This window comes from Pithys albifrons, chromosome 14 (assembly GCF_047495875.1).
Source record: "Pithys albifrons albifrons isolate INPA30051 chromosome 14, PitAlb_v1, whole genome shotgun sequence".
Classification (NCBI taxonomy): Eukaryota; Metazoa; Chordata; class Aves; order Passeriformes; family Thamnophilidae; genus Pithys; species Pithys albifrons.
The window spans coordinates 6,527,698-6,546,882 of record NC_092471.1 but is presented as its reverse complement, the minus strand read 5'-3'; the positions used below and the strand labels follow the sequence as shown (position 1 = coordinate 6,546,882).

General features: G+C 42.8%; 1 protein-coding gene across 6 annotated transcripts in view; it reads right to left on the bottom strand.

The window, feature by feature from the left end:
• FGF13 (fibroblast growth factor 13) overlaps positions 1 to 19,185 on the bottom strand; it is a 309,179-nt gene that overhangs the window by 44,621 nt on the left and 245,373 nt on the right. For 5 of the 6 annotated variants that reach the window (XM_071569290.1, XM_071569285.1, XM_071569291.1 and 2 more), the window contains 2 exons: positions 14,657 to 14,767; positions 9,176 to 9,279 (listed from right to left, as the gene is read on the bottom strand). In XM_071569290.1, coding sequence (XP_071425391.1) covers positions 9,176 to 9,279; positions 14,657 to 14,767 — 215 coding nt within the window. Of the gene's footprint in view, positions 1 to 9,175; positions 9,280 to 14,656; positions 14,768 to 16,779; positions 17,563 to 19,185 lie in introns of those variants that run through there. The other variant, XM_071569287.1, reaches the window with a different exon arrangement.

The following is a 19,185-nucleotide window of genomic DNA, read 5'->3' as shown; positions in this document are numbered from 1 at the left end:
TTATGTGCATTCAAAGTAATCAGAGTAGGGAAAGGGGAAGACTGCTTTATAAAGCAGACAGCCTCTTGTGCTGTGCTTCTGAAATGAGCTCTCTGATTTCTAGATACCTCCTGAGGCTTTAAATAAACAGAACTGTACTTCACCAATTATCGTGCCTGTTTGGCTTAGCTCCCCAGCGGATTTCATTTTACAAGACACGTACTGCTCAATATTCAGAGCTGTTTGGGTAAAATTACAAAAATGAAAAACAATGTGATGGCACCTGTAGTATCCACAGAATGTAAAATATGAAAGGCTTTATCAGTTCAATTATTGAAACCATCCACTTGCTGGCAAAAGCTATTATATTGGCATTATATCCAGACTCCCTAATTCATTCTAAATTTTGGATTCCTTTGTTAATCCTAGATAGTCTAATGAAAGCATTTTAGTATGGAAATGCAAGTTTCTTGATATAATTTTTATTCAACAGACTTCTTTTCTTTCCTGGGCCTTTTTTATATTTTTTCATCCAGGAATTCAGCAGGTTTAACTCCAATCTTGTCTATGGAAAAGTTAGTTTCTGAAACCAAGGCTTCAAGGGCATAATCTAAATCTGACAACTTTTCCATTTCCTTTCCCACTGTGTAGCTTTTGCACCACACACAAAATTTATCCTGCTTTCTAGGACTCACAGGTGTCTCTGATTTCAGTACTGAGGGGTAATGCCAAGAGGATGGCATTTAGGCTGTGACTGAAGTAACAGAGTTTCCTTTAGAACCCTCTTCCAATTGTGCTGCAGTTCTCAAAAGCAATTATAAAACTCAGAATCTTGGGCATAATGACTCCTTTTTCTTCCCCACTGACTCCCCATAATTTTTTCTCAGTAGTCTTTTCAAAAGAAGCCTTTTGACTGACACGAACTTTTACAGTCAAGCTGGATTCTCAGGTTTTGCACCTCATCTCTTGCAATTAAATTTCTTCAAGGAAAAAATGCTTTTGGTGGGTATGCAAGGATGTAAAACAGCCAGGAAGCAGTAAACATTTCTCTTGAGGCTGCCAAGTAGGAACAGAACTGAATTCAGTTCCTCGTAGCACTGTTGTAACTGCAGGGCTACATGAAGATAAAAATACACAAAGGCATGTTTAATAAATTCACACCGAATCCCCCACACAACAGATCTGTTGACGATGCCAGTCTGTATTGATGGATAGCCACTTTGGGGAACTGAACTCTCCTTTACTTTTAGCACAAGAATTGCCTCATTTTTTTTGTCCTAGCACTGCTACAACAGCCAAAGCTCTGAAATCTCTCCTGCAGTGACAGGCACATGCAAGACCAGGCCCAGGAACACCGACATGGAGAACAGGCACATGTCCATCTCCTCACTCAGCTTTTTCTGCAGCCCCATACTCTCACCACAACCAATTTTTCCCTGGGAATCCTTAATCATGGTTCACTAACACTTTTTGAGTATTTCTTATCAAAACAGCAACAGCCCCCTGAAAATTAACCCATATGCAAAATATCAACAGGATGCAGCAACAGGACTGACAAGTCAGGGCACATCTTTCTCATCTTGTTGCCTAACTGCAGATGCCTACAGGAGAGTATGAGAAAAAGAGGATTTTATCTTCATATCCATGCTTCCTTACCCTCTGGTGAGCAATCATTTCAGGGTACTTCTAAGCCAAACAATGTCATTGTATTCGGCAGCATTTTTCTTTCAAGAATCTACCTAGATGATATTTGAACCCACACAACTAATGGGATCCTCAGGATCCCATGGCAGTGAATTCCCCAGCTGAACTACGTGCTGCGTGGAAAACACTTTCTGCAGATTTAATAAACGTGATGAGTCCTTGCATTTCAGTGTCATCCTGGGGTAGTTTCTACTCTAGTTCTGAGCTTGTTTTCCCGTGCCAACCCACTCCTGTTGGTTTGGGGAGCCCTTGGAGACTGTCTTTGCTCCAGCATCCTTGTTCAGATGTTCATCTTCAGATGGGTGTTTGCAGCCGGCAGCGAGTGCCATCGGGGTGAGCCATCTTGTCGGCAGGTTACTGAGCGAGAGTAACGAGGCAGAAGCTCTGCTGAGTCACTGTGACAAGAGCTGCTCATTAGCTCAACCTGCAGCACGAGAAGGAGGGGAAGCCCTTCTGGGCTTCCCAGAGGAGGCAGACAGCTTTCTAGAAGGAAAGGCAAGCTCAGGAAAGAAGCTGAGGTTTCATAATGGTATTTTCTTTTAATTAAGCCACATTCTAAAGAAACAGGGTCAGTTTGGAAAGTGATCTTGCTTCTGATCTTGAAGATATTTCCCACATAATAGGAAAAATAAACAATATAAAAATCTACATAAATACTACTATCCAAACAGAGCCCAGCTCTACAAGAAGCAGGCACAAATGCTACCGGTGTGCATGGACCTCTACACTGCACAGGCACCTACACTACTGCTCACAAGGTGTATTATCTACACCAAATTTAGGAGAGAAATGCAGAACACTTCTCTTTGGCCCTGCTCAATCATAGCAATGTAATTTGTTGTTTGCTGATCTGAACACACAAACCCAACGAACAGGCCAAGAACCTGGCAGTGCTCTCATTCTCACACTTTGCAACTCAATGCAGTCTGCTCAAGTCCTTATCTGCTTACCATTCTTGCCTGCCAAACATGTTTTGCAACGTGACAGTGAGGAGTTGTGAGTATCCTGAAAGTCCTGGAACTCAGTATTCCTTGTTTGCCGGCATGAGGCCAAGACACAATGCTGGAAGGGATTGGTGTGATCCAAGGCACCAAACTATCAGACTTGAGTCCAGCTCCAAATTCTGCCAGCACTTTTTGTTTTGCCATCATGTCACTATGATGGCTTTATGTCACTATGACCTCAATCAGTGGAGCAATGGACTGAAAAACTGGGGGTTATAAGCTGCATTGCCATTTCAGACACATTTCTGACCTCACTGAGTCCCAAACTTCTGCTCTAAGCAACATTTGAAGTCTGAGCTTATAAAGACTTTCTGCATTTTTACTCAAGGATTTTAGCATTGATTAGTAAACGACTAACAAATAGAGTGGATGCACTTTTAGTAATTTATCTACTTGGCATGCATATTATTTATCTCATAGGACATTTAAACTCTTCTTGCAAAAACAGCAATTTCACTGCTGACTTTTAACAGCATCTTTGCTAGGAAACCATTGAACAAGTGTCTAACTGCAGATCTGTAAGGATCTGTGCAGTGCACAGCCCTGAAGCATCACTCTCATGCCCAGGCTCCTCTTATAGAGCCTCATCTGAGGAGAGGCCGAGTATCCTCAGCTCCCACCACCTGCAGTGAGGAATGGATGAACAGAAGCATTTCTGTGGATTTCAGATGCCTGGGGGATGACTTGTAGAAAAAAGCAGCGTAATAACTTCAAGACTTTCAGCCTGATGAATCTCCTAGTAATTTTCCCATATGAGGGTTAAGCCCTCTGCACTTCTCTGCTAGAGACAGCAGGCAACCTGTCTCCAGAAATGTGGAATCACACTGATCCCAGCACAGACAAGCACCTGAAAGAAACAGCACTCATCTCTCCACCCCACCACTCAGCAAAAACACATGTCGTTTAGACCAGCTTAGATCTCATTAACAGAGACCTGCTGCAAGAAACCTCTCTGCTTCCCCAGGGACACAATCCCCAAGAATGTCCCACATCACAGAGTGGAGCCAGACAGGCATAGAGAGCTCAGCCACAGGCTGCTGGTCTCTTCAGCAAGTGGGAGACAAATCTGTGAGCAGCAGGCCCTGCAGATATAGTCCACCTCACAACTAATCCACAAAATTCACAGTCAGACTCCCTGGTAACAGGCTGAACCCATGAGCACAGTCTGAGCCAGGGAGTGCCCATCCAGGCAGCACTATCAGGAGCCTGTGATGCTGCACGGAGAACCACCAAGCTTCCCCCATGCCAGGCACCAGACAGCATCCACCTCTGTGCTGCAACACTGCTGTGAGACTGGACCAAAGTACACTGTTTGAATCCACTGAGATTAACTGCTGGCATCACTTAGAGCAGTATCCATGGCTGAAGGTGTCAGAAAACATTTATCACTTCAGGCTGGTTCTACAATGCCTGGGAACCTCCTTAGAACATGCTCTTGTCCCAGTGCTAATCCCACACCTTGCCTGTGGGGCAGTGAGAGCAGTCAGGGCTGTCAGCACACAGGAGGGCCAGAGCAGCCCACACTGTGAGGATGTTGCACGTTTATCTGGCATAGAACAAGTTGTTGTGATGAAAAGAAAAACGTGCTGCAGCTTTACTTAAGCCCCTGTCATTGAAGAGAATCAATTGTATTAAGGTGTATTCTGCACTTGAGCATTCATGGTGAAAAATGATTTATACTGACATGCAAATTTAACTAGATGAAGCTTTTGATTATTTCCCCTATCTCTTGGTTTGTGCTATTTCTCTGAGGTGGAAAAATGCTCTTTGCCAGTAATTCATTATAAATGCCCCAGCCATTCCTATTAGCTACAGCAGGTCTTCACTGCACTGCTCAGTATTAAAATATGCACAAACTTCTCTTCTTTCCAAGTCACCAAAACCAATTTTGGAATCACTCTGAGAATTTAATCACATTTCAGTTCTCTTGACTATAATCAATGTGCATGCTTCACACAATATTTACTTTCTGTGCAGGTACCAAACTTATTTATGACAATTTATTTTACATACAGAGGACAATATTAGCTGAATGCTCTCATACGGTAAATTATATGTAAAACTCTGCAGAGGGTATTACACCAACATGCTCCTTAAACTTATGCTAACTGCACCAAGTGACATCAGACCAAAAATGGCAAAACTAAGCCACATACAACAGCACTATTAACTCAAAAATATTTGGCACCCTAAAATAGTTAACAAAGCCAGCATAAACAACACTTCCTAACAGTCATCCTACAAAAGGCTGAATGCCCTGAATTTCCAATTAATTAGTAAAAGGCTGTATGACGGATGGACAGACTGGACCCTATCATGCATGTTCAGGCCAAAGAACCACTCTTACCCAAGGGCTGTCTCCAGCCTGGGAGAAGCTGCAAGCTTACTTGCCTATGACACTATTAAACACTTTGGGAAAACGCAGGAACCCAGAACAAGACAAGATAGGAAACAAACCCTCTTAACAAGCTGAGTTTCATAGCTCCTGAGACTGGCCAGAATCATCCAATGAGCAGCATGTATTTTACTGTTTCTGACAATATATCCAAGCTAAACAAGTGCACAATCACCTGGGCTGAAATGTTCTATAGGAGAAAGATGCATTTCACTGAAAGTCATTAAGTTATTTTTAAAACTAACATGGTGCTTCATGGAAAATACACAGCTAGATGTTCAGAGGCTGTTTTCTAAAATTGCTGTATTTTGGCTTATGTTTCAGCCTATGCAGAATCCAAGTAGTACAGCCAATTATGTTCACCTACATACACACGTTCCCCTGAAGGAACTTCACTCAGCTGCTGCTCTGTATCACTGTGAGCCTTCTCTGTCACATCCCAATCACTTTAATGAGAAAGCAATAGCTCTAGGACTACATGTCTGACAAACAGTTCTGAAAAATACTTTTCCCTCTTTTTTTTTTTTTTCAAGACAATGAAATAAAACAAGAAATTGAGTATGAAAACTGAAAACTCAAGTGTACAGTATATGGTGGTCATCGGAAAGATGTAGTTATTCATAAAAAGAAAACGACACTAAAATATATAAGGGCATGATTCATGATGTGGTTACGCAAGACAGCAGTACCATAACACTGTTTAAGTCATGCAGCAGCATGACACTGGTGTAAGGAGTGATGAATCAAAACCTGTGTTTTCATTTTAAATTGATGCTCAAGCACCAAGGGCTGCAGTTTCAAATGGCTCCCAACAAGGTCCTTCCAAATAAAATTGTGAGTGTGGGTTCAGTTTGGGAGGTGTAGCCACAAAACTCCCATTGACTGGCAGAAACTAGCTAAAAACCACACAAATATTTCTAATGCCGTGTTCTTCTGTAGTATGGAGATGCATGTTCTAGCCAGTGTGGAGAGGATCCACACACTGCTTGGAGCAGAGTGAGAAGCAGAGCATGGTGAGCTGCTGGAAGGGGCAGGGATGCTTCCCTTTCCTACAGTCCAGGACTTTCAATGTGCTTCTACAACAAATGGAGATGATTATATATTTAATGTAATATCTTTCTTTTGCTTAGCTGACTTGCTGCCTTGTCCCTGAGGAGCTTTTATCATTACATTAAAAGTCTTATTTTTACTCTAGCTGACAGATGCCACACACTATCCATAAACTCTGGCAGTCAACTACAAGATACCTGTTCTCTGCAGACTTATTATACCTCACTGATCTCCCGATGTAGCAAATTCACCTCATTCTTGACTACAGTCGCTGGATCAGAAGCAAACCACACCACAAGCTACCTCTGAGGTTGGATACCTGGATCCCCCACTGCACAGACAAGTGCTGGAGTCGCAATAGAACCAAAAGCAAATGATCATGACACAGGTCATGATATTTTCTCTCGCTGTTACATTGCATCATCAATACTAATTTCATTTCTCTCTGGAAATGGTGCAATTATCTGTTACAGTTATTTACAATTTAAGTACATTTTTATTTCCTCCTGTTCTCTTTCTTCAGGAATTTGACAGTGTTTTGTGGGGCTTTTGCAGTTGATCAATCCCATGTTGCCATCTGTCTGCTCCTGACAAATCCCATTCAGGAACACATCCCTCTGTGGGCTTGGAAATCCTCAGGATGTGTAGATGACTGTCACTTACTTGAGCTGATCTGTTTCCCAGACTCCCTGGTGGCATTCCTTGAACAGGTGAGTGTTCAGCTGGTATAAATCACTGAGCTCTCTTGGGACTCATTTACATCAACCAAGAATACAGCCCAAAATACAGAGCTCATTTCCCATGCATCAGACTGTCAGATTGTACCCCTTGCTGAAAGGACCATTATCAGCAAAAGAAGTGCTAGAAACACTTGAAAAACAGTAGTGGAACTGGATTCTGGCAACCTTTTTGCACAGCAGGTGAAGTAGAAGACCATCCTCACCAGCCTTTGTCCATACCCAGGGCTTATCGACAGCCATGATTTGGTTTTGCCTGCCAAGAGTTTCTTGCAATTATTGTAAAGGACTAGACAATGAAACCAGAAAGTCCGGGATAAACCCAAATTTTTTGAGAACTTAGGTGGCAACTTTCTTTGGAAAAGTAGATTGAAATTAAATGGACATCTGTCTTTGTGAAGAGTATTTAAAATGTGAATTTGGGACAAAACAAGAAAAGTTTGTTTTACACCTTGCCAAGGCCATCAAGTTCAAGAAGAATACAAGAATAAATGTAAGAAAATATAGTTGTCTAATAAAAAACACAGAAATGACCATTGTTACTAAGAGAAAAATAAAGGGATGTCACCAGTTAATTTGGCAAAGGCATAAACTATTAAATTGACAGATACTAAAGGATTCAAGGAAGACACTATTCATGGTAACATAACCACATGAAGAACTAAGAAGAAAATTACAACCGAAGTGAATCTCTGAGCTCTGCCTACAATGCCTAGATGCCCATCAAACTAAAAGTTGGACTTAAGTTCAAATCAGAATTATATTCCACTCCTTCTGACATCAAGGGATTCTAGAAGTGATACTTCATTCAGTGGTCCCTTTGACTTCAGGGTTATGTTTCATAGTGAGAAGTTACTGCTGCATTGTAGGTTGACAGTGGCAGAATCCATCCCCACCCCATTTTCTTCATCCTTGCAAAACCAGATCTGATTTTCCCAGAATGTGTGCAATGAAAGAACTGACCCGCTCAAACCAAGAACGTTGACTAGGCACAGCAATGGAATTTCACTTTATGTACCCAATTCTCTATCCCACCTTGAGACATGACTCAAGGTGATGCCCCCCAAGGTGGGATTGAGCCCACAGAAGCCAGCATGGCACGACTTGGTGCTCTCTGGGCAAGTGAGGAGCCAGAAAGGACCACGACTGCGGACACTGATGTAAATGAAAACACAGTGCAGTCAAAGGTATGTTTGCAGTGCAAATGTAAATGACACTGAGCAGTCACAGGACTGTGACTTCATGGGATTAGGAGACTTTGTACGTTCTGGCTGTGTGGCTACAGCCTTGCAAACAGATCTGTGGATTAACCACACTAAGCAAACAGCCAGAGTAAAAAGGAAAGCAGAGTTCGATGCCGTTCACTGAAATGTTACTTTGTCCTGCAGCAACACCAGTTCTAATTTGCTTTGGCTCTGACAGATACGAGAGGAAAAATATGCAAAGCTGCCCCTTGTCCCAGCTGTGAAGATTGCAAAATAAGTGAGAAATCTGAATAAGTATACTTAATTTTTATCAGTATTAAGGGAATCATTCACAGAAGAGAATACTTTGCAGAAGATAATAAATTACATTTTCCTCTGTTTTCCTCATTGTGAAAAATCTATTAAGACTTTATAATTAAAACTCCTGAACATAGTTAAACCAAATGTTTTTAATTCAAAAACGGTCTATTTTTTACAATGTCTTTTTTTTCTTCTTTTTTTTTTTTTTTTTTTTCCCAAAAAACCCACTCTTTGCTCTTATGAGAAGTGTCACTGAAAATAATTAACATTCTTCATCAAAACTTCTAATGAAATAGTTCTTTACTCCCTCAGGAACTTGAAGCCATAAAATTTCTACTTGAAAATAAAGGACAAACAAAACTCCCCAAACTACTTTCTCTAATCCCTTTTGATAACAGTAACACAGATATTATAGGAAGATACAAAATGTGTTCAGGTATGCATGTGATAAACAAGTTGTCCCTTCCCCTCTGTACCCTGCATTGATTATCCCAATCAGTCCACAGTGACCAAGATAGAAGATTCTTTTTGTTTGGGGGTTTAGTTGTGTTTTTTTATATGTTTCATGCTTCACAATTATTAGTTTGCATCAAAGGCACCACACTTTCATTTCATACATCCATACATATTCCTAAGGGAAACAGAATAATAAGGTAGAACCAGATTACCACCACGACACTGCATTTGCTGTCAAATCTCATGTCTATAGATTATAACCACATTCCTTGAAATAGCAAATTATTATTTTACCAAATTTTTTACACAATTTCACCAAGAACAGAATTAAAAATGTTTACTTACTGATGTATATAAGTATCCTTCACTGTTCATTGCCAGATATAATTTTGTTTGAACCCCCTGAATCGCCACCACTCGTAAACCCACAGGTATGAGGTTAAACAAAGCTAGGAGAGAAAGGAGATGGAGAGCAAAATTAATCCTTTAGAGTATGCAGATTAAAATTAAACCATAATTACCAGAACCAAATAAAAAATTCTATTCATGCATATATTAATTTCTGTGGGTGCTACAGAGCAATTCTGCTACTGCCATGTTCTTTTACAGCAATCTCCACCAATAGCTCAGAAATTATCTGAGAGTATCAACGTATCTCCCTCACTCTGAAGAAGGTGAATTGAAGGTACTGACAGCTAAAAGGACTTACCTGCCTCATAAGCAGAATCCAGGGTCTGCTGAGTAGAATTGAACATAATTTGGGGGGGTTTTGATGATAAGTGCAAAAAGAAAACAAAAAGAAATCCAGAAGCAAACAAACAAAAAGTTTTTCAAGATCATCAACCTTTTTTTTTTTTTTTTAATTTTCAGATCAAATTCAGTAAACATTTTCACCAAAAGGAAGGAGGAAGTTGAAATTCAGAAAAGTTAAAAACCATCATTAACATCTCAAAATGCTTCCACTCAAAACTCACTGGGGTTTTATTTTTCCTCTTTTTTAGAGGAGAATGGGTTTGATAAAACAGAGTTAACTAACTTCAAAATGAAATGAAATGACAGCATATTCTTTAGATCAAGCCCTGAATCTGTGCTTTCAAAATTGAGCTGCTTCAAATGATCTGCTTGTGTTTATGCTTATATACATGGTAATAGTGGCAGTATCTATAAGCAGAGAAACATCTCAAAAAAATGAAGATTCCAGCTTGTAAAGTGGCAAATTAAAAAAAAAAAAAAAAAGAAAGCAAAGCTCTGCTGTAACTTGGATTCATGGATATGTGAAAACTGAACACAAGCAATAATGAGGTGAATACAGTACTCCATGTTCAATACGTACATTTAAAAATAAAGAGGAGTTAAGAAAATTATCATAACCCAAAGCATCTCTTTCCAGTCTGTAGTATAAATGTAGACATAGAATAAAGTAATGCCAAACTGCCTCTCATTTCCAATGATTTATTACTTGGCTGAAAAAGTCTGGTCTGCTTCAGACTGAAGTTTGATATTTATGGTCACTGTCTGAAGCCAATTTAAAACTTAATTGTGAATTTGAAATATTTTCATTCTTTTCAAAAATATAAGCTAAGAATTATGACCCCCTATAAATTCCTTTTTCAGCCTGAAAACCCCCAAATGACCATATTTTATTAAAAAAAAATTCACAGTTTGCCAGCATTTAATATAGATCTTAAATTTCTTGTGTGGGGTTGCCAAGTGCCCTGAGGTTGTGACACTTTTGAGCACTGCATTTCCCACAATGGTCAAATATGACAGAATAGGTGGAAATATCTAGAACTAACAAATAAATGTTGGAGATCATAAAATCTGTGTTTTTCTTCCCTTCTCATACCCATGAGTGCCCATGCAGACACAAACACACACACACACTTTCAGACCCTCCTCACATTCAAGTACAAAATGAACAGAAATTACTTTCTCTTCACTAAAACAAAAGCCTCTAATTCTGTGCAGTGCTTGGCAAAAGAATCTTAGATTTTCAGTAAGGGAAATAGATTTTTCATTTGTTCTATCAAATGCTTGAGTTTATTTGGGGGAGAAAATATTCCCTTTCTAACTCATTAAATATTCCCTTGGAAAGCCCTTTTTTGCAGTTCGACCCCAAAAGCAGCATCTGATCTCTGTGTAGGCTGGAGAGCACAATTTAAAGCTCAGTATCCAGGCAGAACCTGCAGGTCTCTTTTGAAAGATGATTTCCTAATGGTACATTTACAAGTAGGGCAGGTGTTTGGGTATTTTCAGCACAACAGTCTGAGTATGGGCTCCACTGTGAACAGTGCTACGAACCTGCCAGTAACCAGCTGAGGACAGGGCAATGCCTGGGACAGCTGAGAAGACACAACCATCACAAGCTACAGAGATGAGCTTTAGTAAGGGATTCCTGGCTGTGCTTTGCTGGGCCAAGTGAGCAGATACAAGTCTGAGTGACTCCTGCCAGAGGAGGGCTGGGGCTCCCACCGCAGTGGGTGCTCAGCTGCTTCCCTCGGCAGCAGAACATGTTTTCCTGCCATAAATGTACAAGCTCTATTTTGAGGCAAGATGAGGGTTAGGCACACTCAGAAGCTGCTTTAAACTTCCGTGGGATGAACAGCTGCTGTGGCACAGACTGTTGGAATTCGAGAAAGGGCTTTGAGGGGGTAATGCTGACTCTGCTGAAGCAGAGAGGGACTGGCTGTTGGAGGGGGCACACTCACTCTGTCCTGTGCCAGCACAGCCAGACATCCCGCCCCAGCTGCTGCCTCCAAGGAGAGGGGGCATTAGCACTGCACCAAAAAAGGGGCTGTTCCCTTTAGCAGCAGCTGTTATTCCCACTGTCCCTGCACAGCAGCAAGTCCAAGTCTTGCTTCTGGAACCGTGACTGGTCTGTCCATGCCCACAGCAGAGCCACACAGCCCCATCTCTCCAAGTCCCCAGTGCCACAGACAATGGGATGGAGAGGCTATCACAGTTCTAGGAGACGATCCTCAGTGTGGACAGATATGACAGAAAGGGTGGCAAAAGAGCCACAGGAAAATAAATTACTTGCTACTGTAATCAGTTGGTGTCAGCATAAAATAATGCAAAGCTCTTTGCATCTTAGTCTTTCCCTATTACATTTAGGCTGTTTAAAATAAGGATATAATATCCATCTTAATGAAAAACTTGGTGATGCCTAAGGGAGAGATGATCTTCGCCATGGCCCTTGTGCAATACAAGCTGACAGAGAAATAAAGCTGCAAAATAAGAGGCAGCACACCACAGCTGAATTTATGAATGTATATATTTCTGGGAGGTCTTTGCCAGTCTTGGCTTGACCTGGACCTTTGTATGCTCTGAAGGATATTGTTTCCTGTATTTCCTGATTTTATCAGTCTTGAAATCTTTTTGTCTGGCCAAAACTGGAGAATAAATTCAGCCTTTATTTAAACCCTTGCCCTATTCAACACATTTGATAAGGAACAATCTGTTTTTCATCCAGGAGATCCTTTCCACACAGCTTTTCCTCAAATCACATGGACTCCTGGCTAACACTGAGGACTGGTGAGTGCTATGGTTTCTTAAATCCACATTTCACTTTCTGCCTAAGTTTTTGCTCAAAATTCTCAGCTTTCTTTTAAACTCCCTGCAGTTGTGGACATGAACTTGTTTTTGTGAACTCCGCATGTAGCAATGGGTCTGCAGAGCTTGAAATAATTGCTCCCAAGTCAGGAGTCAAAGGACAGTTTCAGGCAAATTTTCCCCACAGTCCTAGGTAGCAAATGATGGAGAAGGTAGATCCTGGCCCCAGGCTGCTGTTGGGAGCACAAAACACAGCTGACTGTGGAGGGCTGCAAGCTCTCCACATCCCTACCATACACAGGGAAGAATAATTGCTTTTGGAAGGAGCTGCAAGTCCTGTGGCTTCCCTTCAGTACATGGACATGGACTAAATGAGAGATGTATCTGCAGATACTGGACAAAAGGTTTTTAGGGGGCCTGATGTGCTAAATATTCATGTTAACAAGGCTTTGAGGGAAGTTCCTTACGTGGACTCTGACCCACAGCATAAATGAGTCTGTCTAGTTCCATTGAAATATTGCAATTAAAATAAATTCAGGACTGGAGGACACCAAGGGCCATACACTTACCTGACATAAAAGAGGAATATGATAGTTTTCTACGATAAAACCCTTCTCTGTTCTGAACAGTTAGATACTTCAGCCCATCTGCAACAATTCTGGGAGACTTCTATTGTATTTAAGTATTCTGCAATTTGGAAGGCTGCTATCCAAAAGCAAGGAGTTTTTATGATTTGCTTAGTAATCTATTAAGTTATAGTCAATTTAAGGACACAGTGAAAACAAAGATATCTTATAAAAAGACACATTTATGTTTTCATAACTTTTATCTTGTTTCAAATCTCAGAATCCCTATTAGAGGGATTCCAAGCCAAGTACTTGGATGAAACAATCAAAAGAAATTTCAGTATTTGCGATTTCAGATACTTTCTTTGGAAAACCAAAAGTTTATAGCAATATCACACTTAAATGGAAAGAGGAAAGTTTGTCTATTTCCTCATATTTTTTAAAGATAATTAACAGAGTTACCCCAAAATCTTGAAAGATCTGTACTGACTTTTAAAATTTTAAATATCAGGTCATTCACTTCACAGAAAAGCACTGTTTAAGGTCCATGAGGACCATTCTTAGGGTAAGTTTTGTGGCTGTTTTAGGAGAACTCTATGAGACAGCAGCAGCCTCAGCATTACACTGATCTGGTCTCTGCAGGTGATGATGGGACCTGGAGCCAGACCTCAGGTGTCCCCATAGATCCTCACTGTTCCTCATCCTCCTCCTGCTGCAAAACCAGCTCCCTCCTCCCACTCAGAAGGTAACACAGGGATGCAAAAAGGATTAAAGAGGGTGTGGGAAAAGGATGGGAAAAAAGTCATTGGGCAAATAAGACACAATAGTTTCTCTTTTATCTAGTGCTCCCTCTGCCATATTCAAGTGCCCTGTAAAATGAAATGATGTTTTACCTGCAAATGCCCTTCATATGAAATGATGGCACTTAAACCAGTGCTTTTTATTAATTAACAAGGAAGGTCTGCCTGTTGATTTTTGGTTTGTTTTCTAAATGACCTGAAATACCTTCTTAAAACTCTTTGCACTCTTTACAAATATGTAGTTTAAGCTAAATAATACAACTATGCGAAATGCTTTAATAGTTTATTTACACACATAAATCTTTTCTCTAGTCATCTTGTCCTGTTTTCTATTAATCTCATAGTTCCAAAAAACCCCCAACAACTAAAAATGCCCAAAGCTTCTACACAGAATAGCTGAGGGAAATCTGGTGGAAAGTTGATGGTATAATTAAGTGTAGAATGGGTAAAATAATAATAACAAGGAAATGTGAACTTAAAAATGATGATGAACTCTCATTGTGTGAAATAACATGGCTCTGTTTGAATGAGCCCCTGTTTAAGAGTGGAGATAGCATTATTCTATTTCAGGCACTCTGAGTAGGCGAGCAAATTTTCCCTGTCGAAAAAAAAATCTAATAAAATCCAAAGGACAGCCATGAAGTTCTCTAGATTACCATGGAGATAACATTTGCTTTGTTTGTCACATGTGTCATCATTACCTCCTCTAGTTCATTATTTCTATAAGTGATTTTTATCTGTATTTCTCTCAGACTCTGGAAGTCTGAAGGACTTCTGTGCTGCAAGCACAGCATTAGTGCTGCTTCCAATCACTCAGCCATCCCAGGACAACAATTCTGTACAGACCTATATGGGAAGAACGAGACACCACAATGCACAAACACACCATTTATTCTCGTGGCACTTACTATAACTACTGTCTTCCTCTTTTGTTCCATCAATTGTTCCATCTGCTTGTAACTGCAAGTGGTATCCTTGCCTGCTGTATAGCTTTGTTACTATACCTTTAAGCTGAGGCTCTGTAAAAAAACAATAGTGAGATTAATGTGGGAAATCCTGATGTGCTATTCCAAGTGAACAGGATGGTAAAAACAAATCTTCTGGTTTCTTTTCAAGGCTGGGATACGAAAAAGACCGAAAATAAAAGGAGAGCAATTGGCTTTGTAGTACTTTTCATTCAGGCTGAGATCAAATTCATGTCTATGAAATCAATTGCCAAAATGATTAAATACCACTTTCAACTGCAATGTATATAGCACGGTAAAATCTACTTCCAGTGAATGCAGATTCCAACAGTGTCCTGCTTGGCCTCAGGAGCTCAGCCTTATCTCATTTAAGATTAGAAACGAGCTGGCAAAGAATGTATTCTGTCTTTTAAAAAAGGTGTGAGTTCTTAGATGAAGAGGAAAAAGAAGATTATTACAACAACACTAATAAGAGCCATAGTGACAGTTGAGAGCCTAAATATATAGCAGTAAATGTTTAGCACAGGAACTGCTGCAGCTCTAATAAACAAACCCCATCCCTCGCTGCTTTAAAGAGTATAGAGCATACAAAGTGATAAACTACTCAATGAACATATGGAAAATGCAGGAGGAAACCCTGAAATTCAGCAATGTGTGGAACTGCAAAATAAATATTACCATAAGGGCTGAGGTAATTACCTCATCAGCTAGAAGAAGAAAGATCAAAACAACGCAGAGTTTGGATAGGTTTCTTGTTTTCATAATCACCCTTAGATACACAGTCTGAGTGAGATATCTCACAGGGTTTCATATTCTAGACCAAAAAGTATACAGCAGCAGGGTATACAATATGCTATCAAGTGTGTCATTTAAGACATCTAGGTAATGCATCAGAAGTAATTGCAAAGAAGGTCTACGTCCACTGAATCCCAATGACATCTGCATTATAGTCATTACACACAATTACATTTGTCAGGAGCTCATGCATCCCTGCAGCTCACTCCACAACATCTTACTTTATTCAGAGATAAACACACTGGGAAGATATGGTGTGTCATTTCCAACAGTCAGTGTCCAGATAGGACTCGTTATGTTTGCAATCAAAGACATCAGGAAGCTCTGCTACTGTACTTCATTTTAGTAGGGTCTGAAGGCAAAAGCTTACAACAGTTTGTGTAAGTGTATTAGTTCTTATCAGCAACCTTTAATAGGAATACTGACAAGATGCACAACTCCTACCTACCAACTTTTCTGAAAAGAAATTATTCCAGCCCTCACTTTGGCTTTTTAGCCCTAATCCATCTCAAAGCTGTTTGCAAACTCTGAGCAAGGCAGCTCTTCCATGGCTGCTAAGCAAGGTGGACAGGTAACAGCAGCTAACAGCATCAATGCTCCAGCCCAGCAAAGCAACAGCAACATTACCAGAGTGTTTTGCTCCTCCCACATACAAAACAATCCACTCAGATCAGGGACTGTGTCTTTGTGCCTGATCTTTTGCACCTGTGACACAGAGCACATCCTGTCCGCAGGGCAGCTGCAGGTATGAGATTCCTAGAAAGGAACAAGTTGCTAAAGCAAAACTCTGGAAGGTGCCAGTGAAAGCAAAAAGCCTCATCTGCAAACAGGAGATAAAGCACAGCATGGGCATTCTGAGAAGCAGGACAACAAAAACAGATCTCTAGACCGCTAAGTTATTTAACATACAACTGAGGGAGGTGCGTGTGTGGAAACTTCCCCACTGGCATCTCTCCCACAAATAATTCACGTGTTTGCATATGTGTATGTGTAACAGAGAGTCAGACTTCTGAATTACCAGTACCTGAGTGCACACAGGTGTGCAAGAGAGACAGACAGCAATAGTGTGTATTACCCAAATAAACCAGATGCACACAGCTGGGGAAGGGACTGGCATGGGGTACCATCAGACCATTCAAGCCAGAAATGGCAATATCTGCATGTTCATTTTACCAGCACTGAGACACCTGTTCCCCTTTCCCTTGATACACAGCCCAGTTTCCATTCCATTAAACAAGCCAACCCCCCCCAAAGATATAACCCTTGCCAACCTGGTCGCCTTCTTCGCCTTTTCTTGGAGCCAAAGAGTTTGACCCTGGAAAACACATTCAACTTGTTCTTGTCGCAGCTTCCCTTGCTCTTGCTGGGGCTGTTGACACACTTACAGGCATTGGACTTCTCCCGCTCCCTGGCTTGTCTCTTCTGGCGGATCAGGGAGCTGGCGATGGCTGCAGCCATGGCCGCCACCGCCCCGGTACCACCGACAGGTCAGGCACGCGGGGTTTGCTGGCCGGCCACAGGTGCCACAGCCAGCATGCTGCTCGGCCCGTCCCCAAGGCTGGGGACGCTGCCGGGCACCTTGGCCAAAGCCACCCACCGCCAGTCAGCTTGGGAGCCCAGGAGAGACTGGTGGGATGCTCGCACCAGAGCCCCAGGTTGGGATGCAACAGTTTAGCTGAAGCGTTTTTGTCCACTGAGATCTTCCCCTTTTTGACTTTCTGATGCTTTTTTATTCCTCCCAACTTCTAGCAGGGGAAAGTTTGCTGGCAGAGGTGAGCGTTTCTACGGAGATCACGCAGATCACTTGCAAGACATCCCTCCGAGCTTCTCCAGACGCACTATTTGCATGCAGACATGGCACATCCACTTGGTGCAAGATCATTGCATCTCTCCTAGCCCAAATTTCTCCAGTTAACTTTTCTCCCCACCCGTCCCCTCCCCATTCAAATCCCAGCAAACACCTGTTAGATTCCAGCAGGGGCTGTCCAGTTGCAGGGGTTTTCTGGATCCTTTTTCCTCTTCTCCCTTAAGAAGAGATGTGAAGCAAGTGGTGGTGGAGACACTGGGATGAGGTACGGATGCCCGGCCCCTCGGCTGCTGAATGCCTCGGGAAGCCTCTTCCCCTCCGCTCCTTACAGGTGCCACTGCCAGGGCTGAGTCCCCTCCACAAGCACGTTCGGCTTTTGCATCGCAACACTTCCCACCAGACGGTAAATAGCCAGCGCTCCCCTGATGCCTGGGCGCCGGCAGCCCAGCGCCGGGACTGCAGCAGCAGGAGCAGCAGCAGGAGCGCAGCAGCAGGATCCCTCCAGCAGCGATGCAGGCACCGCGCACACCCCACGAGCCGTGCGCTGGGTACAGAAATGAGGCGACGCAGCAAGCCCCTTATCACCACCCTCCCCTCCTCCTCCTCTCCCTTCTCCTCCTCCTTTCCCAGGCGAGGCAGCGAGCGGGAGCTCTGCCCGGCGGCGCTGCGTGCGGAGCTGCGGAGCGGCCGGGGAGGAGGGGGCTTGGGGCGGGCAGCGGGAGCGCCCCAGCAGCCTCCCGGCCGGAGGGTACCTGCTTTGGACGGAGCCGCCTCCTGGGGAGGCTCAGACACCCAAACAGACGTGACTGCGATGAGCAAATAGCTGGCTCCGTGGCTTCGGCAATGGAGGGAGGATACCTGGCTGGCAGCAGGACGCGGTTCGAGGGACCAGAGAAGGGGGCTCTAGCCACAGCTCTCCGCTGTCTTTGCCTCCTCCGTGCAAGTGGCCCCTCTGCTTCACTGATGTATTGGAGGCTTTTTGCCTCTCTTTCCGTTCCTTTCCCTCACCTGCTCTTAGCTCCAGTTTAGTAGCAGACTAGGAAACCTTCAGAGAGCAATTTCCTTGTCGTTGCCATGTTCTCCCTTTGTCCCCCACGGTGCCTCTGTGTCCCCCGAGGCCAGGCTCTCATTCCAGCTGGGTTTATTTACCCCTGCCTAAGTGGGGGCCAGCTGTGGTGGTACCAGAGCAGGGAAAAGCTGTAGTGCCCAGATGCTGGGCCAGAGCCTGGCATTGCGCTGTGGTTAATGCCCTGCACAGTGCACACCAAACCCCACACATATCCATGCCCCAGGACATAGGAATCAAGAGGTCCTGGAGGTCCCTTTGTAACCCACTCCTTGCTCTTCAGTGTGTTTGCAACAGCTGAAGCCTACATCAAAGCTAGTTCAGGCTGGAAACAAAACAGAAATCTGGAGCCCTGAAGGCAAACAACTATTGAAGGAATTTATCCTGAGGCTGAGGGGATTCGCAGCCACTTGCAGGCACTCAGGCAGGATGTGATGTCCCTGTGGGCTGGCTCCTTGCAGGAGCTGAGCTCAGTGGGGACTGCAATGGCAACTGGCTTTGGTCATCCAAGCCTGGGAACTGCATTCTGTGTGCCCTGAACCAGCTCTCCTGGGACTACCAAGACAGCATCCATGTAGATGGGTTGGTGTGACAGCACCAGGTTCCTAAATGTACTTTCAGACTCAGCCAGGCTTCTCGGGATACTTGCCCCTTCTTCCTCTTCCACATGTGCCCTTGGCAAAGCCAGGTCCTTTCCTCGCTCTCTAGGGTTGCACACTGTGATCCCAGGCAAGTGCAGCAGAAACCATGTTGCCCAACACCTTCACTTCAGAGAACTCAGTTCAAAACAACTTTTCTGTGCCA